Below are 24,349 nucleotides of genomic sequence, written 5' to 3'. Positions count from 1 at the left end.
GGTATTGTTCATTTATTATTTTTTTCTTTATGACATCTGGCAGTATTTGACCTTGTTTTTTTAGTTGGAGACCTTAAGCTACAATGCAATAATGGCCAAACAATGTCAATAGCAAGAACAATAATACTTCTGTGTTGTTGCCAGAAGAATGGTATATAGATGGTATATAAAAAAACTCTGTTCCTTTTGTCATGTAAGTTCATAAATCTAAGAAAACTCATAAATTTGCTTGCACTGATTTTAGTTATCCTGTATATTTTCATCATATGTAGTGAAAAATGGCAGCAGGAGGACATTTTTTGGTCTAGGGTAAGAACAAGATTAGAAGAAACAATTCACTTACCTGCAGGTGAGACAAATTCAGAGTCAGAAGTAAGCATCCAGTGCAAAACAAGTTAGAGTGAACATTCTCCAAGACTAAATTTAAATGCTTTCCATTTTTCTCTTAGACTAACATACCATAAAAATCCTCAAGATTGTTTCTCTCCAAGTATTTGTTTTACAGAAAGTGCAAGAGGAACATAAACGGTTGGTTAAAGGAGGGCCTTTCAAGCTAAATCTATATCCCCAGGAGTATTTTGACATGAATCCCTATATTAATGACAAACCTTTGCCACCTGTGAAGAAACCACCTCCAGAGAAGCCACTTGTACCACCTTTCAAACCAAGTTCTCCTGCTAAAAAGGTTAGTTTGTCTTATAGCTACTGGAGACAGAAGATAAATATTCAGGTATTTCCTGTTAAAAGCTTTGCTTATAGTACATAAGATAGAAATAAATATTTGGTTTTGCTATTCATTTCTTATTTTACTTACAAAAGATATTATTCCATTTACTTTGTTTTCAATTTACAAAGCAATGACATCTTGTTTGACCCAACAATTGCTAACCAGTTTCAAGTAACCTAAAAAGTGTTTCTCTTTAAAATCTGCAAAATGCTGTTAACATACAGTTAATGACTGCATACACCACAAAAAGGCACAAAGCAGAAGGTTATACAATAAATGACAGTAAGACTAGATTACTGTAGCAAAATGAAACGTGCTCCTATTTTGGACTCTGTCAGTCACTCATATATTTTTGAACCTGCTAATTACTCCTAGCCTATATAGACAAACATCTAAAAGATAATTTCTAGAATGGGAGTGGATAGCTGGAAGGAGCAGAAATACTCAGGTTAGTTCCTCTGCTCAGGGAAAGGCTGCAGAACAAACTCAGGAGTTACCTGTTGCTTGTCTATCAGCAGACACAAATTTGGAATCTGCTTTAGAATTTTCCAATTCTTCAGTAGTTAGAAGAAGGAAAAGGATGGGAATAAATATACGTGGGAGGGCTTAGACAGTATAAGAAATAAAGCCTGGAGTTAGCATGAAGAATATATAGGAACATAGTTCATTAGTTACAGTGGCTTACTGCCATTATTTCTTAAAATCTAAATGGATATTTCTGCATTCCATCATGATATATTTTTTTTGAGATGAGATACTAAATTTATGCCATCCACCTTAGGCTAAACCTTAATTTCACTTTGAAATGGGTTTAAGATGCATAAATATATCTCTCTTAAATGACTCAAGATACCTAATACAGTAACATCCCTTAATCTGTCCCTTTTCAGCTCTTCATTTTGGAGTTCCATTGTCAGTCATTTAATACTGTGCTCTGCTAATCACTGTTTTCCTATTCTTATGTCCTTCACCCTTGACTTATTTGATTGACGTTGATTCATCTGAGGAAGATGACGATAGCAAGGAAAATATAACTGTTCAGAAAGAGACAGCAAAAAGCTAAGGAATAATTGTGTGGGCTGTTTGGCCTCATTAGATGAGGCAGCTGAGATATTTCATAATGGAAATATGTTCAGAAAAGTTAGCTGCTAGAAAGTCAGTACCTTGTCTGACTGACAGTGCTGGTGATCCTGCTCCAGGCTCCCCATCCTTCATACATATATGCTTTCCTTGTATTTAAATTATGTGTACTTCCCAAGCTACTGTACACTTTCCCTCTCTGCTTTATAAATTCTTATGGGGAAAAATTGCTTTATTGTTGATTGACTTGCTTACTGCTGCACTTTTCAGGAATGCAGCCTCAGCAGACTGTGGGGTTTAGCTGTACTAGAGGATTGCAAAGAATTAATCAGGTCTCTGGATATTTTTTAACTAAAATTTGCCACTCTTGTAGTACTAGTGGACATAACATTTCAGGAAAAGCCAGTGCTATATTTAATCCTGTATGTCAGAAAGCATATTGATAATAATGCCTAAGGCCTGCTGTACGTAACAATCCCTACACCAGTACAATGTGGAGGTGTACTGGTAAACTAATAGTGACATAGGAATTCCTTTGTTTTTGTCACAACATAGCTCATTTTAGTGAGTTATGTTTTTAATTTTTCTGTCACATTTTTAAGATCCTTTCCTCAAAATCTGGACTTACAAAAGAACATTTAAAACTAAGAATTCATCAAAATAATGACTAAATTTTTTCTTAAAGTTTCCACTGCAAATTTAAGGAATATTTGTTTTGTGTTTTTTTATACAATATGATGCAATCTGCTATTCAGTATTCTTACTTGCTTTTGCATGAAAAATATTTTAACTCAGTTATATTGTAAACTGGCACTTCGAAAAGTTCTTTTTTTTCAGTCAGGGGGCATGAAAGGAGGCACATTTGATCCTTACCCAAGCCATTCCACTGACCCTTATGAAATTAAAAAATCTGATGCTGTCACAACTAATAAAGGACGACAGATTTTTCGTCCTCCTGCTGGACCAAAAAGCAGACCTGTTAGAAGCATAATAACTCTAAATGTCACAAGGTAAGCTCCTTTACTTTGTGTTGATGTTTCATGTATGCTGTCTACCCGAAGTCATTAGCACAGCTGCTTATTAGTCTAAACTAATTGAATAAATGAAGGAATGAATCATTAACAAAAGGATAAGAAATGTATAAGGAACTTGGCTTTCAAAATGTATTCCTATTCTTTTCTGTAAATTCAGGTTACTTTATAAGGCTATACAGATCACAGAGACCTTCAAAATCATGCTATACAGATGTCACTGAAAAATTATTATTTCTTATTCCTTTCTGACTTGATAAATGTAAAAAGACCAGGAATGTTTCTGTTAAAAACAAAATCTGGCTTTGTTTTCCCTTATGTTTATAGAATAAAATTGGCTCCCTCTGCTGGCAAACATATTAGGGAATCAAAGCCCGTGAAGCTTTTGAAACAACAGCACTCAAATTGGGTTCCTAACTACAAACGTGTCACTGTGCAATGCTAGAGGAGATTTATAGTACACAGTATATGTATACGGGTAGATAAGCACATAATTCATTTTTTTTTTAAATCTTACTAAGCTATAACCTTTATATTTAAACAAATTTATTTTCTGGTTTTGGCTCTGTTGTAATTCAAGCAGAAAATCAAGACTGTGTTCTTCAGAGTTATTTTAGAGAAATCACTTGCAAATGCAGACTTCTAAGACTGCATGGAGAACAGTTAAGCATATGATTTTGCATACTCCATGAAATATTTTGGAAAGACTTGATAAAAATTTGAAAAACTGTCTTAGAGGAATCTGCTTCACCTTTGTAATTTGTCTTTTACGTATCATACGTGAAGTCTTAAAAAATACACCTCCCGTATTCACCCATTGCTGTTCTATTTCACCACGTATTGGCATTTGCATAATAATTTTTTAAATTAGAGGGATAGTTTGAAGTTTTTATTTACACTGACAAGGCAGAACCAGAAGCTACATATTACTTACTCCACATTGCTTTTCATTACTAATGGAAAGTAAGAAAGAATTGAAAATAACTTTTTGGTACACCAAAAAGTGTGGCAACTACCAACACTGATGTAAGAAAGTACAACCTTTCATGCATGCATTGGTGTTTTTAAACTAGTAAAAGGGAAAAATAATGGTATATTGGTCTGAGTAGCCTTCTTATCAGTGTAATTGTATTATTGTTTTATCAACAGAATAAAAATTCATGTTCCCAAATGAAATGTTTTTATGGGAAAAAAACCCTAACTGTATGTGAAGTAGGATTCAAAATTGAAAGGGGGGGACTGATTGTGAAGTATCACTACTCTCACAGAAACAGTTATGGTGGATTCATTAAAAATATTTGTAAAATTTTCACATATCCAACAGAAATTCCGCAGAGAGAAATTAAAACTAGTATTTCAAGTTCTACACTACTATTTCTCTCCTAAGAATTTCAAAGAATGTATTTATTTTGGGTTCATTATTCCCAGGTTTAATAGAATGAGAATTGTGAACTGAATTTATTAGAAGTATGACGCTTATAGCTCGTAGATTTTTAAGAAATGTGGTAAGACATTTTTCAAATCATCTGCTTCCCCACTGAATTATGATTCTTTATGTACTTTCCAATGGAAATCTTATCTTCTGATATTTGGACCATAATCCTATAATTGGATTTGCTAGTTAGATTCTTGCTGTCATGCAGGATTCTATTTAAATAAATTTGACTTTATGAGGATTCAAGTCATTAAATCTAATTACTGGACTGGGTATACCACAGTTTTTCATTTTACAGAAACTCTTGCAATTTGTACAGTGATATTCTACAAAAATCTAGTAAGTTTCTCTTCATTTACATTTCAGATCATTAAATGTAAAGAACTACAAGACTGCACAGCTGACATCTTATTAGGTACAAAAGGTGAAATGAAGGGTACACATTTTAGACTCTGTAAACTGTTAACAAAGCAAATAAAAATGTGAAAAGTGGAATTTGAGTATATAGGGCAATCCAATCTGCTTAATTATTGAGAATGAAAGCTTTTGCTTCTAAATATAAAGCTATAATAAATATTTCAAGATAATTTATCAAGCCCAAGGGTGTATGTTTATATAAATTTTCATCTTACTGTTTAACTGGACTTTTGAAAGGTACTTTTAGGAAACATGAATAAATTAGGTTGCAAATAGACTATATATTGCAGTGGAAGAAAGTGCATATATTTTAAAGTGAGTATCAGTGTATGTATTAACCAAGTTAGTCACGTGGCCCACAGTGAAACTAAGGTCATTGTTTCCCTTTAGTAGAATTACAACTCGCACTTTATTTCAATTATAATTTGTGTATGAACTGTCTTAAAAATAGGTAATTTTTAGTTTTGATGACCTTCTCAAAATGATCAACCATTGTTAAAAACCAGACCACAAGCAGGCTGTTATGAAGGGAGGAGTTGTCTCTATTTACCAGCATCTATCTACTGTTCTTCCTCAATTTCCTGACAACCATAAATGCTGCCATATTCTGCAAGAGCAGCTTAAATTCACTTTGTGTACATGGAAGATTCCGAACAAATCTGATCCGTCTTTCAAACTAGCTTCTTCTCAGGTGGAACTGTGATCCTAAATGTACATCTTACCTCCATCATAATAATTTTTGTCAGGTTTTTAGATGTGGTCCAAGAAATTCGTGTAAATCAAAGCTAATTTACTACAAAAATTTAAAAAACCCTCAGCATTTATTTATCTGAATTATTACATGAAGACAAATTTTATTAATTTTTGTTAAAGATTTATCATACCACTGTAGAATATTCATGAAATGGTATCCTTACTGCTGTTCACAGGATAATAGTTTTTTAAAGAAATTCCAGACTGGATCTCACATTTCCTGGCATCAGTGAAAAGAAAACTAAACCCAAGCATAAAATCCCTTACCTTGAGATCAACAGGACCCAACAATATTTTAAAATATTAATTTATACACAAATTTTGATGTTTTCTCTATCCAAAGACCTTCTTTCTTTGTTTATACATTCTATTAGATAATGGTACTGCTGCTGACCTTAGCTACCTTAACGTCATCTTTGTAGAGAGTATCAGGAGAATTTGCCAGGTGTTCACTTCCGAAGTCTGCAGACACAGCACTCCTAGGTAGATTGAACTGCACTGTACTTCTTCCTAACTGCTGTTCTGATGCAGTACAGCTGATGAAGACTGCTCTGAAGTTTTTCTTTATGTCCTTCTGTCTCTTTTTCCAAGTCTTCCTCTTCTATTTTATTCTGTATTTCAATAATCTTTTCATTTACTAAGAAGATGGAAATACTGAAAGCTGATTAAAATGTATGGAGCTTAATTAAAAAAAAATCAATCTGGCTTGGTGATGTTAGTGTATGTGGACTAGCCTCGTGCGGTCATCATGTGGAAGCCAGTATCTTCAACTGATAAGTCCCCACCAGAAAATGTGTGGTCCCAAGGAGCTGACACCCAGTTCTAGCTAGGGCCTCAGTATGCTGTTTTAATACAAGTGATAATTGTGTCCCTTGACTTCTTGGCAGTACCTTTCACTGTGATGGTGGAATTTAGAACTTTCTTGAATTTCATTACCCAGTTATCTAAGGTAAGGAGGACATTAGACATCACTCACATTGTTTTCATAATAACAGCTTCCCTACATCTTTATGGTATAGATATAGCCGGTCATGTTTATAACTGATTCTGACCAGAATTTAATAGTTACAATCTGAAGCAACTTCATGCTTATGCAAGTGTTAAACACCTGACCATCTACTCAATAGCCCAAGTATTTACCATTTTAATGTCCTTATTGATTCTGGGTGTGCAATGCAAAATTGTGGCGTAATACTTTTGTCTATCTTCAGTAAAAAACTGCAACAAACCCTTTTGTATCTTGTAAGCATTTTTAATAGAAAAAAGCGTTAAAAACTAGACTTAGATCTTTAATGTAGTTTTTAGTCATCCTACTATGTTTATCAGTCATGATACAAAAACAGGCTCTATTATGTTTACAGTCTTGTATTACAAACCAGATAAATAAATGTTAATTTGCTGCAATCAGTCTTTATGAATTTTTTGAGAAATAGGAAGAAATGAATTATTTTTATGTCTCTGAAGAGATCATGCCCTTTATCGGCCAGGAGCTTGTACACCTAGTGTTGTACTAATAAGAAAGTTAAGATAAATAATTACCTCTAAATCTGGAAACACAAATAACTAAAAACATGGTTTTACTTTCATGGATTTAGTTATTAAAGAGTAACAAAAGTTGTTCGTAAAAAAATAGTCCTAATAGTGTTATGGAGACACTGCATACAGGCAGCTTCAACTTCATAGAATATTACATGCAGTATTTTTGAGAAATTCTTCTTCCCTTATCTGAGGAAACAGGAGTATTTGTGCAGTGATTATATCCAAGAGGATAATTTTTGCACCTTTCATAGCTATGACCATGTTCTTTGAATATGTTTACTCCGAAAATGTTAAAATTCCTGTTTTAACTAATAAACTTTCTAAGTCAGTATCTAGTATAAAGAGATAAAGGGTACCTTGTGTTGATTAAACATAGACCAGAATTCAGTGTTATCTAAAACATATGTAAATGTAGATTAAACGTAATTTTAGGACTTGCAGAGATAAGCAGTGAAATGTTGTGGCATGTCCTCAGCTGTACAGCTAAAAGGTTGTTAAGATTCCATTTTGACTCTGAAATCCTAGGGACGGAATTCTATCTCCTGTAAACTGTCACAGTTTCATTAAATTTCTTTATACTATTTAAATTGTGTAAGGATCTGCTTTTGTGAATCTGTGAAATTCAGCCAAGTATCAAAAAAACAAGCAGTTCTTTTTAGAACATACAAAAACCATGGAAATGACTAGACATCAGAGTTGCAAATGTTTTACAAAATGGTATATTACAATTTATTTGAAGCAACAGGTTGTTGCAGATTATGAGGAATTGCCTGGAAAATAAAATCAGCTAATAAGATATTGCAGAGTAAAGCTCATACCCTGTGAATTGTATTCCAAGGCTTTATACTTAGAACAGAAATTTCTGTACAAATTGTAGTGGAATATTCCTAGTAACAGTTATATTGCATGGTAGCAGAACTGTAACCAAGTTTCCTTTGCCCACAGACTAGTGCTGTAGCTTGGTGTCAGAGAGAAATACCATCCCTATGCAAGTGGTAAACTGCAATACATCTCATTTTCAGTAGTCAACAGTTGATTTTCTAATAGTGAGCATTTTTTAGTCAGTTTTCTAATGTCACTTTCATATTTGGAAATGTTTTGAATTTATTCCTGAATTTCCTCTGCCGTTTGTTACCTCTCTTGATAACCTCTTGCATTCTTCATTTGCACTTTCACAGGTAACAGCAGTCATCTTTTCTTCTACTTTCTGGTTCCTAATTTGAAAATCATGTTGAGTCTGCATTGAATGTTGGTTTCCACTATGGAGTTGATTCCTCTCTTCCTCAAGGATGTTTTTCTGGTTTTGGAGTTCTTCGCATTTTCTTGAGTTCTTTGCTTCCTTAATACATTCCTTGTTATCTTCTTGTGATTCAACCAACTGGATTTGTATGCTTTTCTTCAGCTAAATCCTTAATTTGCATCTGACATTTTGATATTTTTTCTCTCAAAGACTGCATGGTAAGAGTAAGAGGTTCCACTTTGTTCTTGAGAGCTAAATTTTCATTCGGAAGATCATGTACTATTTTTTTGCAAATGCTTAGAATTTGTCAGGGACTTTTGCAATGTGTCAATTTTGCCATCACATTCAACAGTTACTTTGATTTTGCTGAACTTCCAACTTCCTGGCCTCAGCAATGTTTGATTTAGTCTGTTGCTGTTCTTTTTTGTTCTTTAGTTGCTCTTTGTTATCAAGTATTACTAGCTTATTTTTCACGACCTTGGAAAATTGGAATCTGTCACCTTCACTGTAATTGATTCTAAATTCTTTATGTACGTTTTTGCTTTGAGATTCTGCTTTTGTATACACTGTATACTGTTATAGGAGAACCACCCCCTACACTGCCACATCTGGAGTCTTTAGAAAATTCTTGATCAAAATGTAGGCCATTTTCTTTAACTGGAATTAAACCAATATGTGATTCATGTAAAGAGGTCACAATTTCTGCACTTAATTTTAAGTTATTTAATTTTTCTCTGGATAAAAATCCAGATTTTTCTGTATTATCTGCTAACAAATCCAAATCATTAGAGACTGACTTCTGAAATTCTTGTTTCAGCAACTTGGTAGGATAGTTAGTATTGTCTATTTTACGAAATTCTTTCCCAAATTTGGGAAAAGGTATATGATGTTTATATTCACTCAAAATGACCTTCTCATGGGCAACATTCAACTGTTCTGTCTCCAGCTCAGTGCCAGATAGCAAATGTTCACATTTATGTTCATTTTTGATTGCAAGTATCCTGTTGTTTCCAAACAGATCTTCTGAATTTTTAACCTTTTCAGTTGCTATGGTTTTAAGTGAAATCCTGTGTGGAATTTTTATATCACTGATGATATTTCCAGTATTGGAATTTGCTTCCATATGCTCATCTGAATAGCGTTGTTGATCATGATGAACTTTTCTCTTAGAAGGCAGTGATTCAGGATTTTCCATAAGCTACCCCACAAAATTAAAAACAAATGTACAAAAAACTGTCATGCTGGAAAAACTGTGAAACATTGCAGTACTGGAAGCACAAGTCAACTACATTGTTACCAAAGCCACTTATCAATCAAGACTTGTACAGTTTACCTCTGCTAATGCCATTTACCCATTAAAAGAACATAAACAATTATCATAGGCCCCATTTCATTTAGTACTGGGCTTTGGAGCACGCACAAAATACCAAGTGTCTTAAACTGATTATATTTCCAGCAAGGGAGAGATGAACTTAAGGAGCCTGTAGTTTGTCTTTGTTTTTGTCATGCCAGTCGCTATGAAATAAGGGCAAACTAGAAGTCACACTACAGACAGAAAAAGTAGGGGGTTTGCAGCATCTCATAGGAGAGGGACAAAATTTATTTCCTGTCCTCATTTCTCTCTCTTCTCTCCTTGACTCTCTGCCTTGTCTCCCTATATGCTTTGCATTGCATTCCATGCCCACTGAAGATAATCCAAATTAATTTGGCAAAGACAGGTTACAGTTTTACCTGTGCAGAAGAGAAAGTTGAGTTTTAATCATAATGGGTGGGAGGGAATAGTATATGTAATTATGGCTAAGGTTCTGCTACCCAGAAAAATCTCAGGAAGATAATACTGTTTTGTTTTGTTTTTTTTTTTTAATCCAGAATAGCCTTTGGGATATTTTCAAAAAAACATGTCACACTCAAAACCCAAGGTCCAGCTAAATAATAAATTGTTTGGAGGTAAAAATTGTTAAACATACCAGAGATTCATCACTTAGTGTGCAAGTCATCGGAATCTTGGCTGAACTATGCAGTGGAGTTTTCCTTTCGAATATATTTTTATTTAGCATCTCATGGATTTCAGACTGTGCCTGAAAAAGATTGAGATTGTTTACAGAAAACTGAAATGTAGAAATATTTAATTTTCCAGACATATCCTATTACTCAAGTTCTCTTTTAGGAAGGCCAGACCAGATGGAAGTGGCATGGAGGCATATGGAATTGTTTATAACCAACAAAGTGTAAAGCTAAATGTCCTTCCAGCATCAGCTATTTAGGTTTTATATAAAGAACCAGCTAAAACGATGGCAGAAAAATGCTCCTGAAAAGGTGGCTTAGCATTTTGTGAAACATGGTGGTTTGTACCAACAGAACAGGTTCTACTAACAGTGACATAAGGCAGAATTAACTTATTTGAAAACAACAGAGCTTCCTTGAGTTTACAGTGATATAAATGAGAGAAGGATCTAGTCCTTCCTTTTTTTTTTTTTTTTCCTAACTCAGTTTTGTTTTTATTCCGTTTTTTTAGGTTTTAAAATAGGTTTTATAAGGCCCCAAATAATACTGTGACTAAGAGCAAGAACCTAGAAGTGAGATTATTTTATCAACTTTTTTAAGATGGATACTTAATGTACACAATAGTCTAAGAATAGATCTTACTTAAAACAGCTATGGCAGTATCTAAAAATGCAGCAGGAGGCTTTTGTATTTTAAGAGCATTTGTGTTCTACTTTTACTTTAATATTCTCTAGAGTCTGTTGCTGAAATGTCTGAAAGGATTCCAGCTGTTGCTGAAGAACCTAAAATGTATAACACAAATATCAGAAAATTGGTAAATAGGGTTTTTTTTGTTGTTTGTTTTAAATATAGAGATGAGTTAGGATATTTTCTCAGTTGAAATTATGTTTCTTTTCCAGTCACAAGATTGTTTTCACTCAGCCTGAGTCAACGGGAGTTTATCAAATGCTTCTTTCACCATTCAGTAGCCATTTAGAAACTTATTTGTAGTATACTCAGCATCATTTTTCACAGGCAGTTGCTCTCATTACAGAAAGCACTGTCACATCTGGCATTACTTCAGATCTTAGTCTTTGCAGTGAGACCAAATGTGCTTCTGTTAGAATTCATACTCTAGTTCCAAAAATCATCTTTCTGGTTTAGACCGTGGTGTATTGGTTGGACAATATAAGAAAGTTGGACCGTCTCTGGGATTAGTAAAGGGAAACCCTAGTATTCTGCATTAACAGAAGTAATATTGGCTAAGCTCTAATGACTTAGAAGTGCTTTAAAATTGTGCAAATGCTTTACATAGATCAAAGGATTTTTCTCTGAATGAATCATTTTTAGGTCACAGGAATTCAGAAGTTCATGAAAATCTCAGCTAAAGGAATGAACATATGCAGAATGTAAAATTTGTCTAGCTTTCCATGTGTTCTGCTTTGGAAGAAAATTCCCCAAAATATAAAAGGCAGAGTACTGTACATCGTATACCTGAGTTACTCAACTATACTGATACTAAAACCAAAACCCAAACACTCTTTGCTAGTCATTATTCAAGTGGAAAGTGTAGTTTGCAAGTAATGCTGTCAATTTCAGAATACTTCAGCAAATCTGATTTCTTACTGAAAACCATCAGTTAAAGAGGGACAGTGGGACAGCTTCTGTTGTAGAGTCATAGCCCTGCACACAGAGGTATACTGAAACAATCAGTCAATCACTGTATTTATGTTCCTATTAATCCCTTCACATTTGTTGAGACTGGATTTGAATTAGAGAAGTCTGTGAATACCGAGAACTAACACTTGACCTGAGCAGCTCCTGAAGTAAGGCACCTGTGATCAGCAGCTAGCCTGAGCTGCTCTGGTGAAGTCTGGTGCAGGTCAGTTTGTCAGCTGGAGGTGTTTTGGCACCAGGAACTTCCATATACTTAAATAATACGCCATATGGAAATTTTGCTAGCTAGGACTCTTTATGCCCAGTCATCCTGCTGCCATCTGCAGTCAGAATCAAATCAGCTTACTTCCACTGTTCGCAGGTCAGTTGGGTCTTCTGCTCCTACTGTGGGATTATCTGCAAATAAAAATGACACCTCTACAATTAGCAGAGCTTGAAGTTCACAGCAAGAGCGATTTCGGCTCTAACAAGAGAAAACAGAGAATTCAGCCTTGCTGTTCAGCCTGAGGGAGGACATAATTGCTTATTTCTCCCGCTCTGGATTGCCCGAGCCCTGTTGCAGTTCCTGGCGCTGGACGGGATCATCTGCAGCAGCACTGGTGCCCGGAAGGTCTCTGAGGAAGCACCCGGGCTTCCGCCAAGAGCGGGTGTCTCTTCGGAAGAAGCGAAGCAACCGTGGCAAAACATGTACCTCTAGGGGCTTCTGGCACCGCCCCGCCGGCCGGCAGCTCCGCCGGAGGCCACTTTGGCCACGCCATGGACGGTACAGCCCAGCGCCCGCCGGGCGCGGCGGGGCCTGCTGCCTCCTTGCCGTCACAATGACGTCACGGCTGGCGGTGACGCCACCCGCGCGGAGGGCACCCGCTCGAGCCGCCCCTCGCGGCCCGCCGTCCCCACGCGGGGGCGCTGCCCGACACCCTTCTGCCCGCCGGCAGCGCGCGCCGCCGGCCCCGGCCCGGCCGGGCCTCAGCTCCCCGCGGGCGGGCCGAGGGCGGCGGGGGAACGGGCGGCCCGGCGGGGCTCCCCCTGCCCCGGCGGGGCTCCCCTTGACCCGGGAGGCTCCCCCTGCCCCGGCGGGGCAACCCTTGACCCGCCACCCCCGTGGCGGCGGCAGTCCCTTCGGCGTGGCGGCCGTCGCTGAGGGTCCGGGTCCAGCGGCCTGCTCAGTCAGAATCGTCCCTGGGCAACGTGAGGGGAGCGTGCCTGCGCGGCAAGTGCCTCCTACTTCCCGTTGTGGTGGTTTTTGTTTTGTTGTTGTTGTTTTGGGTTTTTTTTGTTTGTTTGGTTTTGGGTTTTTTTTGTGGTTTTTTTTTTTTTTTTTTTTAAAAACTTTTTATTTCACACAACTCCATATGTTGTCACTCTGGGCGAGCTTGCTCTATAGCGGACTCGCATCTGTGATACCTGTTTTTGTCATTTACATTTTGAAAGTAATATTCTGCCATACATTGTTTAACTTTAAACAGATTGTATGAGTGTAGTTTCATCCTGCCAGGAAAAAAAAGAAAGAGAAAAAAGTTTTTCTACCAAAATATTTGAAGCTCCTATAAAGTATATGAACGATATTCATTGTTAGTGTTTTCTGTGCTTGAAGTATAAAAACAGGCATTCACTATAAATTACTTGTATTTGTGTGAGTAGACTCACTGAAAGACTCCTCAAGGAACAGGGGGCTCAGGTAAATAAAGTCTGTAATATTAGACACAGGTTGTTAAGCCTGACTGTGTCTTGTAAAGCACCTGTAAGGCTGATGTACATGGGAAACCTTTCGTTGCGAAAGAAGCTGCTAACATATGTCATTGACATTATTTTGGAAAGCCGTACTACCAAAGGTAAAGTGATTTTTTTAAATTTTATTTTAATTTTGATCTGTGTCAGGGTTTTAAGTTAAAGCTCGTATGACAATTGGTGGAATATTTTAAACCCAATATTGCATGAAAGCTAAACATCTGGTGGGATGTGTCGATGAAAGAACAAATTCAACCTCTGTTTTTATTTCACATTCAAATTGTGTGTAGTTATTTAATTTATTTTTTTTTAAATAGAAAGTGGATGAAATCTATGATATAATTGGTTAACTAGTTTAGTGGTGGGAGATGTTGAAGAAATTTGAGTTTTTTAATATTCAGTCATGGGACTGGCCATTCAGTGCTTATGCTAAAAGTTTACACATGCTTATACCATTGGAAGATTATAGTTCCACAGACTGACAAAGACATTGATAATGGTACATCTTTTTGGAAGGACAGTTTGAAATTATGTAGATAAAGAGTTAAGTTGGGATCATGACTCTCAGTCCTCAAGAATGGCATAGCTGTAATGTTCAAGGTTTTCAGGGTCTCCAAATAGTTCTAACGTGTTTTTGCAGAAGTACAAAGTTAGTGAAACCCCTTTACACCTGTTGAGGGACAGCTGAAGAGTTTAGTGGCTGGAATTAGTCCAGCAGTATTGCACAACACCAACAAACATAAATTTTATATTTAGCTACTTACTTTCCAGCCCAGAAATAGGTTCTTTTCATTTTTGTGGCATGATAAGGGGAAAAACAAGTTTTGGCTTATATTTACAATCCATAATTAATAGAACATAAAATCTGTCACTGTAATCTGTCCCCTGCTTACAATTTTTGAGTTTTTTTTTACCCTTTTCTAACATTAGTGACAATGTTGCCTCCAGAGATATTTCTTCAGTACTCTTCTGTGAATTAGAATCAGAACATTTTACTGGGAGTCACTGATGGAGAAATTTGCCCTTAAAGTTTTGGGAATGATTCTTTGTAACAGTTAATGTTTTTGATTTTTGAATCAGGCATTTCAGCTTGTCCTTAAGCTATGCTGACAAATCAAGTATGACTTGTTTTATATTGGGCTGTTTTGTCAAAGATAACTTGCAAAATGTTCGTAAGCTGTTAAAGACCATATTGTATTATGAAAGATCTGGAAGACAGCAGGCGGCTTTGCTGCCAAGCAGTTCAAGAGGAAGAAGAATGAACTTGTGATGCAAGAACAATTCACCATTTCAATAAATGTAAAAATAATTTTCAAGCTCAGCTCTGTCGGGGTCACCATTAGCCGGGGTCCTTATTTCTCCATGCAGGAACAGAAACGACGCAACACCAATGTGATGATCAGGTCGTCCATCTTTTTTTTTATTTTTCCTTTTCTGGTTACATTTATATTCTACTAAGTTCCGTACACGCACTCATCTATCTTCTAATAGGCTACAGGTCATCTACACGCGCTGTTCACGCGCCTCTACAAGCATTTGCATTGGTTAATTGCAATTAGCACGTAAAGCCCAAAACTTGCCAAAACTCCCTTATCTCATACCCTGTTTTGCTCAGACTTGTGTGCTTTTGCTGACCACAGGTGTTTCTCACTTATCTGCTATCTTGTGTGTTTTTGCCAGCCTTATTTTGCTGGCCTTGTCTTCGTCCTTGCATTCTTCTGTCTGCACTAACTTTCTCCCAGCGTGGCCCAGACTCCTACACAGCTCCTCCATGATTATGGTATAAGCCATGCAAATTGTGGAAATTTCTCAGAATATTGCATCTTCTTTGTCAGTGAAAATAGAACCATTAAGACCAGTGAGTTCTGCCACTGATATGTGTAGGAATTGACATGCACAACACATCAAGTTAGCATTACTAGGAGTCTGTGTGTGAATCTCAGTCAGGGAGAGAGTGAATCCTGAGTAAAGACCAAAGAAGAGTTCTAAATAACAAAACTATAAACCTACCCTGAAAAAGAACATTTACTTGGAAGTTTCTTCATGGTATTCTGCTGCCTGTTTGTGCTGTCAGAGGGTGTGTGTGGTATAGAGACTGTTCTTGGTATATCTGCATTGTGATCTTCCTGGACTCCTGAAAAGCCTGTAAGAACAATGAGGACAACAACAAAGGCTTCTGGAGTTGTCAGCTCCTATTTGCAGTTAAATAAACAAGATCAGCTATTTGAAAACTTCCTAAATAGAGAAATGACTAGTTCCGAATTTGAGACAAATGGAGAATGGGTATGGAAGTCTTGACCTGAAAACATACAGAAGTCTTCACCTGAAAACATTATGATCTTTGTAAAATTTTGATGTACATGTTTATCTGAAACAAGACCAGTACCTTGTTTTGTTTAGAAATAAAGTGTATTGTGCACTTTATATAAACACATGTCCAGAAATTGACCCATGAGGGGTCCTCTGTATTTCTCCAGCAAGATGAACAGTGAAAATAACAGAATGTTCTTTTTGGATTTCTTATGCAAGGTACAGGAAAATTTTCCAATGCAGAAAGAAGTGCCAGGAAGTTAAACACTGCATGAAACTACAGAAGACAACAGTGGGCCGTTAGGCAGTTGACTGCAAATGAAGAATTTGTTTAGCCAGTTTGAGTTAGTTCTGTGTTAGCAGTCAGTGGAGATATATGTAGAATGTCCTTCCTTCTCTCATGAGCTGTTTTCCATAAAATATTTGTTTCCTGTCGTTAAGATAAAGAATTCTCTAAATTGCAGCTCCAGTGCAGCAGGCTTCTTATTAAAAACCACTGAAAAATTTTCCCTAGAGATGTAGAGGGAGAAGAAACTGAAAACCAAAGACAGGAGTAGATAAAATAGAGCAGGGGCTAAAATTCAGTGCATCTGAAAATCACCAGAAACATAGCAATGAGTGGATGGAATTCAGGAAGCAGTGACAAGTCAAATGAGGAAAGGAGTACCAGGATTCTGAGATACAGGATTTGTTTAGCAGCATGTAGTTACCTGAGTAAGGACAAGGCAATTACTTATGAGATTGTATTACAAAGTTTGAGGAATAATGTAGTGTTTGAGGGAAAAAACCAACTTCCAAAGGTTATCAATTTTATATGACATTTAAAATATGAAGAAATTTATGAAGCATTCTTAACAGTTTTCAGGCTGTTGAGCTAGCTTGGAATTGCAGATAAATCCAGAATTCAGCCTCAAATTTTAATGGTGATCAGAGAGTAAAAAATGGGGTAAACTCTGGTAGAAGAAGCCTAAAGTTCACTTTAAAGATGATATTTTTGAGTTTTGTAGGATTCATAAATTTATCAGTAATTTGTCAGATTGCAATCTTGGGACAGAAAAGAAAACCTGCTGAAATATGCAGGGGCAAAGGTCAAAATTATAAGGAGGAGATATTATGATGCAAGCAGTTACATTGTAGGGAAGACTAGGCATGCACTTAATGGAAGTAAATAAAGAAATGCAGTGACAAGTTGGTATGTACAAGAGCATAAACCATCTTAACAAAGGCAGCAAACAGGGACAGTACAAACCTATGAGGAAACAATGTATGGCACCTTGTGCGATGAGAAGTATTTCCAGGGTAACTTACAAGACCTCCCAGTTGCCCATGTTCTTCCATGACTTGGGACGCAGAGGTTCTTTGGAGAGCTTGCTGGACCAGGACTTCTGTGGCTACCAAGGCAGGAACAGGGGAGAAATCTCTCAGCAGAACCCTTGTTGCACAGTCCCATTCTCCATGTACCATGGAGACGTTGCACAGTCCTGTTCTCCATGTACCATGTTCTCCACCCCATGGGTAGAGATCTCCTTTGTGCCCTGAAGGATGGTTTTGGCATTAGTTTCTGAATGGGACTGTGTGGATGCCATTGTTCTTGTGTGGTACTTAGGGTGGCCAACTCACCTCATTCCCCACCGTTTGCCTTAAGAGCTGAGGGCTGCTGACTGGATCCCTTTTAAGATGATCCCTTTTAACCTAATGTCACATTAAAGGGTTTGGTGGAAAAAAAAAAATGGGGTTGTGGGGTGAAAGTCTCTAATTGCTTGGTCACCTCACCAGAAAATAATTTCTGCTTTGTGGATAGGTGAATTGTATGTGAAGGTGAAATGACAAAGAGAAAGTAAATAACTATTTTTTGACAAAGAGTACCTACACCTCAGGAAGAGTATATGAACTGTAGAACAAGTTCCAATAAATGAGGAAGATCAATTAAAAATGTCTTTTTGGGATAAATATATGTACAAAGTAGTCAGTTGTTTGTCATGAAGTTATTCCCTTGGTGGGTTTACTGGACAAGAGCAGATAGAGAGAAGGGATGGGAGAAGTCTTTAGGTCTCATTTCAAAGGAGTGGAAAGGAAGCATCCTTTACATACCAACTTCTTGCCTCTTCCAGCTATGGTCATTATCTGTGAACATCTAAACCTCTTTGATGCTTAGAAAAATGTGTATCTTATTGGATGAAAACATTCTTCTTTGGGGGAAGGGCAAGTGATATATTTTGAGTGAATGTTTTGCCTGGGAAAAACCCTGTGCTTGCTTGGCCCTTGGCTTGAGTTGCTGAGCTAAGCAGGAAAAAGAGACCTTTGGAAGAGATTGCTAATAGCCAGTGATGTGAAGCAGCATTTCATCTTATGATATAAGTCTTTCTCTTACCTCTTAGAGGCAGTCATTTTAAGATGGAAGAGACAGTCTCTGAAGATGAAGGTAGATTTGGAAGATTGGAGGAGAATTCTGCGTTTCGTTCGTTCTTTTTTTTTTTTTTTTTTGATGATTCCAATAAGCAGGTATGATCAGAGGCTAATAATTTGAATAAAATCAGAACTAGTATCTTTTTAAAAACTGATGCTGAATACATTCCCCACCCTTAAAAAGATTGTAAAAATACTGATTTATTTTACAGAACACTTCAACATCAGCTAATGCAAAACTTCACAAAAATGGCAGGCACTACTATTTTAATAATAGGGTGCAAGAAGTGCCAAGAATTACTAGTATTTTCCTTAATCGGTATTTGACACTGATTGTCTCTTCCTTAAAGAAAACTTTTGCAGAAAGAGCCAGCAACAGTATTCACTGTTTTATTAAAAAAAATTTAAAAAAGAAAAAAAAGGAGAGAGACATATCTGGAAACAGTTCTCATAACTTGCATTATCAGATGTCAACCTGTCTTGAGACTTCATGGCTCAGGTCTTTATAGCCCCATGAATCTTCTTAGGGAAATGTGGGCTAAATATGAGCAGCTAATTAAATTTGTCCATGTCCCTGAATATGATAGAAATGTTAGAATCTGCTACAGGGACAGCTGTCACCTCTTGATTATTGTGAGATGATGAGTGGACATGCTCCATGAACCTTTGAACAGGTGCAACCTAGACAAGTTTATTAAGACATGATAGCAGTAAGTATACAAGTATGTGAGGCATTGTGATCTGACAGGGTGATCATAGAGACAGAATACATTAAATATTTGGAGATGTCAGTCTGGTTCTCTAACTTGAGAGGCAATGTATAAGTCAGAGCTACTGTCAGTTTACATAAACTGACATCTTTCAGGGAGGTCTGAAGTATCAAGGGCAGAATCATTTAAGATATAAATTCAAAAGGGAATTCTTTTATCACCACTATGGCAAACTTGCCCACTTTTATGTGTAGGAATCTCTATGAATGTAACCATTATATTGTTCTACTCTACTAATTAATTTTTACCATGTATCCAGTATCCTCTATTATTGGTACATAAGTTATAAGGTTAGACACTTAACATTTTTGTCTGACTTTGTAATTTGGGGAAAAAGAGATTGTCCTACTTTCAGATTACTATATTATCTTGTATCATGGTGACAACATGAGTTTGAGCCCTTTCAGCATCCAGAAGGAGGGGTTGTTTTCAGGAAATTTAATTACCGTGGAAAGCCTTTTGGCAAACAGCAATGAGATCCAGTTCAACACTGCAGTCTGAATGCCTCAAAGGTTCTGCCTTTTTCCTTACATGCCACAGCAGAACCATGAATTTGATAGCTCGTTATTTGCCCAGATGCTACCACTGTAAAACATATTTTACTCAGTCCTTACTTCTGCCTAGAGCAGTGCAATAACTGATAAAATTTTTGCTAACAGACATCAAAAGCTACATCTGTGTTTATCTGTGACTTTCAAAGAACATCCTTTATGTCACAGAGTCATTAGAAGACACTTAATAAAGGGACTTACCTCGTTAGTGTTTTTGTGGACTTGTAAGGAAAGACAGCACGTATCTCAGTGCATCATTTTTGAAATGCTACACTTTCATACTTCATCAACGGTGAGAGTAGCTCTTGGTTCAGGAAGCTGGTTGTTAGTAAGCAGTGAATAGGAAGTATGTAGGAAAGGGAATTAACAGAGTTGTGCAGTGTATGTATTCATAGAGAAGAATCTCATAACAAGTTGCAGTGAGAATAGAAAAGGGTAGATGAATTATGAGTCAGAGAAGAAATAAGTGAACACTTTTAGATGTATAATCCTGTATTAGGATCAGAGAATCTCCTGAAATCCCTGAGATTGTGTAGTCATAACTTAATTTATACTTGAACAGAAGTGTAAACAACTAGTCCTGTTGACGCAGTGCAGGATCCTTACCTGGTCTCTCATTTTTCCAATTCATTTGAGTTTAGGGAAGAGAGAAATTGTTATGAGCCAGCCAGGAACTGGATCAGCTAATAAAAGGTCTTGCTGGTGTCTTGGTATATGACCAGTTTTTACACATTTTACTCTGTGTTTTTTCTTTCTGCTGAACGGGTTTTTGTGCTTTTTTTCTCTCCCTTTGTAACTCTTAGAGCTTCTTTATTTCAACCTCAGTCCACCAGCTCAGTCAACTTTTTTTTGTGAAAAAAAGCAAATGAACAAAATGTTTCTAAATTATCATGTCATTTATCCTTCATATTGTGTCTTTTCCTTTCCATATTGTAACTGCCTTATCTGCTTAGTCTGAATTTTAAACTGGGGGCAATCAATTATTTCTTGTTCTCTATACAGTGGCTGATATGGTTGGGCTTCTGAGTGTTCCTGTAATATTTGCTTTATTTTATTTGCTATAAGTAATAAAATGAGATAAGGTAGACAGTGGAAGAATCTCACTTTGAAACAATTATACTTTTCACCTCATACATCTTACTTGCATATAGTTTTGAACTGGCTTGCTCAAAGAGGTGCAAGAGATCTAGGGCAGCAAACAGGAGCTCTCTGTAAAAGTGACAGTGGTTTGGAAGGTAGGGGTCTTCTTGCAGTGGAAGTAAAATGAAATTGAGGGAATTTACAAGAGTAAAACAGCAGAAAGGGATGCAATTCTTGGAAAATATTAGAAAACCAAAATAAAAGTGTCTTAATTAAGTGTCTCTCATTTGACAGTTTTAACCCACTCCTAATTTTCTTAAATGTGCAAACTGCAGAAGTAAAAATGTTACAAGTTCAATCTCCACAAAGTATAGCAGTAGTGAGATTTTTTTGTGACACTGCCAATTAGAGAAATTTCAGTCAGAAATATGATTACTAAATAGATAGCATTCATTTATAATTAAGAGGTTGAATGAGTTCTGTACACAAACTAAATAGTCAATGTGTGAAAAGGATATTTTATCTGTAAGCAGACCTTTAAGTAGACCAGAAGACTGATTGTAATTTGTGCAATCATAGATTCTCTTTGGGATTTACTCTTGCTCAAAGAAAACTACCTCTGCCTGTTCTTTGTGTATCTGCACAACTTGCAAACACCTTGTAATTGAACTGGCTGCAAAACTGGTGCTGGGAAACTTAGATTCCTTTCTATATGCAAATGGCTGAATATTTCTGTGCCTTGTGGCAGGAGTGTAAGGTGTTGCTACTGACACCCTACAGGTTTTGCATAAAATCATAAACAACACTGCTCCTGTAATATGGAAACTTGGTTTTGGCCTGAATGTGCTGAGACAATTTGGCTGCATGTATTACTTTTTTTTCTTTTTTTTTTTGCCATTTCACATGTTGTTCCAGTCATATCTCTTTAGTGTATCTGGTCTAATTAATATTTAATTTTTTATAGGCTGCTGGTATAGCAGGATAATTAAAAACCTCTTAAATTAAGAATATACTAAAAAGATTTTAAAAAAAAATCATTATACAGAGAATGAGACATCTATAAAACTCTGTTTTTGAACAGTGTTTGGAAAAGAAAGACTGAAAAGCTCGCAAGAGGTGTTTCCTCTTGCTCAGACTCCTCTTGGTATTTACGAAATATTTTGTTTTCTGAGTAATAAATAATCACCTTTAACTACTCTATGGTTTCTGTAGGAACAACTTGTGCCAAGGAGAGCATTTATTTCAGAGTACTATAATATACAATCTTACAAGACTCTCTAAAAGCTTTACTGGTCTTTGGATTATGCCCTGGTATGGGAGGAGGATTAAGTAGACTGAGTGTAACTAAAAACACTCAGTATGCTAAAACAAATGTGCTTTACCATATATAGAAACAAAATCCTTTGTGAACATTGTGTAGATAATATTACTTATGAAGCATATGCTGTGGAGATGAAGATTTTACTTGATGGTGCTGAGCATATGCTGAAGACTTGTATGCATTTTGTTTTAAAATGTCATATATTAAGAAAAAATAATCTGTGAAAGTTTCTTGTTAACAATTTTGAAAAAACTATCTGAGTAGCTTGCTTGGATGAGAGGAGAAAAAAAAAGAAACACAAAAGGGCAAATCTGCAGAGTATAGTTGCCTTTAGAGATAAAATTTGCTGGATATATGCCAAAACATGTCTTTTATTTCCCACCATCTTATTTATAAATGTATGAACCCACCAGGTAAATAATAATAATATTGTCCTCGTGAAAAGGTGCCATAAAATAGAGTTTAAATCAAATGTATTCATTTTACATTGAAGTCATATCTATACCCAACTGCACAGTTGTTCCCTTTTATATGGTTTATAGAAATCTGAACCAAAATTCTTGATCAAACACCTCTGAGCTTTGGAACATCTGAAGTCTGGTTCCAAATTCTGAGACTAGATATATCTCTAGTTTTAAACAGTCTGTCATTTAATTTCTGTTAAGAAACTTTTTCTCTATGAAAGTTGCAAGAAATGCTTCAAGCTACGTGTGCGTTAGCAGGCAGCATGGTGCAGTAGGAGCAGATCAGTCGGTATTGAGGACCTGGCATCTACCTAATATGTGATTCAGGGAGGGGCTATTTAGCTCTTGTTTGATTTAATGGACTGAATTCCCATTAGTGGTTGGTGTGCATTAGCAGTGCTCCCAGAGATCATCTTCTAGTTGAATTTCATTGTAAAGGAAACCACTTTGTGCACTCGGAAGCTGTTGTGTGATGTAGAACAAAATGAAGGAAGTAGGAGTGGTGGTGGGTTTACTTTCAATGGCATATTTCTGATCTGGACAAAAGTGAGTCTAATTTTTGAAGTGATGAAATATGGTTGGAAAACTGAAAAAAGTTATTGAGTTGATGGAAACAACGTAGTTTCTTTGAACTGCTTTAGAGAACTTTTTAGATTTCAAATTGTTGGCAACACTTCAGCATTACCTGAAAGACCTAAAGCATTTGTCTTGGAACAACTGATACAAAAGCACCATATAAATTAATCTGTGTATTTTCAGATGCAATTCTTGGCTTACTCATTTGGAGAATTACAGTTTCATAAAAGTTTTTTAACATCTCCCAGAACAGCCCTGCTGTTTGTGCAGCAGTAGCACAGCTGAGGAAACCTTTTCACACCTGTTGATCAACATCTGAAGACTCAAGATAACAAGCATGTGAAGTCACACTTCCTATCGTTCTCTCCATCTAAAAATAAATGCCATGACTCTCTTCAGCTTATAATATATATATATAAAAGTCTGGTCACAGCTGAGAGGCATAGTAACATTAAGCTATTGTGATTTACTGGCTATGCCATTCTTAAGCCAGAGATAAAGTGGATAGTTCTTTAGCTGGACACTTTGCAAAGGATTTGTGCCAGGGACCACTGACACCCTACTGACACAAAGAATTCAGCCTTGAGCATGCGATAGAGAGAATTTCTATACCTTTCTCTCACATTTAAATCTCTATATTCAATTCCCCAAGACTAAAGTGACTGTAGGATGAGATTTCCTATTTTTCTCCTCTATCAGGATCAAGGATTTTAGAATCTGCATTAACTGAAAATCCTTGTTTCCTTTATGTTATATTGGTGTAAATGTTTTCACATAGGTCAGTACTTGCAATTAGATAGGCCTACCTTCTAATTCTATCAAAATCATGTCCAACCTCAAATGTCTCAAAACGTCTCATGTGATGATGCAATACCACTGAATTTTCCCCAGAGTTTTAGCATCAGGTCATGTTCTATGACTTTCTTTTAACCTAACACTTCTTGTAACTACATTTCCGAGAGTTTCCCCACATTTACAATTGGTAAGTTTGGCCTGTTAAAGAGAGAGCAGTTTTGGGTCTTCAGTTTTGAAAGCACATGATCTCATTTAGTTTTAGAAAGCTAATTTTGCTTAACTAAAAGTACTCAAAAAGTACTCAAAACGCCTAATACAAAAATTGTGTTTCGTTCTTGCCAGTAGTTTGATAAATCCAAAGCATGCTCCTCTGTCAGGCTGAAAATGCCAAACTTCTATTATTGTCAAGTCACTTGACACTCACACTTTCTCGTTTTTCATACCAGTTGAAAAGAAATACAAAATC

The 24,349-nt window shown here is 36.5% G+C and overlaps 1 protein-coding gene across 7 annotated transcripts in view; it reads left to right on the top strand.

Annotated features, from left to right (window-relative positions):
- Window positions 1–23,395, top strand: part of CFAP96 (cilia and flagella associated protein 96) — a 30,629-nt gene extending 7,234 nt beyond the window's left edge. For 2 of the 7 annotated variants that reach the window (XM_074866371.1, XM_074866377.1), the window contains 3 exons: window positions 506–685; window positions 2,645–2,817; window positions 23,272–23,395. In XM_074866371.1, coding sequence (XP_074722472.1) covers window positions 506–685; window positions 2,645–2,817; window positions 23,272–23,326 — 408 coding nt within the window. In that variant the 3' untranslated portion in view covers window positions 23,327–23,395. Of the gene's footprint in view, window positions 1–505; window positions 686–2,644; window positions 2,818–4,639; window positions 4,865–5,817; window positions 8,922–23,271 lie in introns of those variants that run through there. The other 5 variants (XM_074866373.1, XM_074866376.1, XM_074866375.1 and 2 more) reach the window with 5 other exon arrangements.
- Window positions 23,396–24,349: the final 954 nt, after the last annotated feature.

The sequence above is a fragment of the Strix uralensis genome, chromosome 4, assembly GCF_047716275.1.
Source record: "Strix uralensis isolate ZFMK-TIS-50842 chromosome 4, bStrUra1, whole genome shotgun sequence".
In the NCBI taxonomy this organism is placed as follows: domain Eukaryota; kingdom Metazoa; phylum Chordata; class Aves; order Strigiformes; family Strigidae; genus Strix; species Strix uralensis.
Note: the sequence above shows the minus strand (reverse complement) of the source record. Positions and strands in the feature narration are given on the sequence as shown.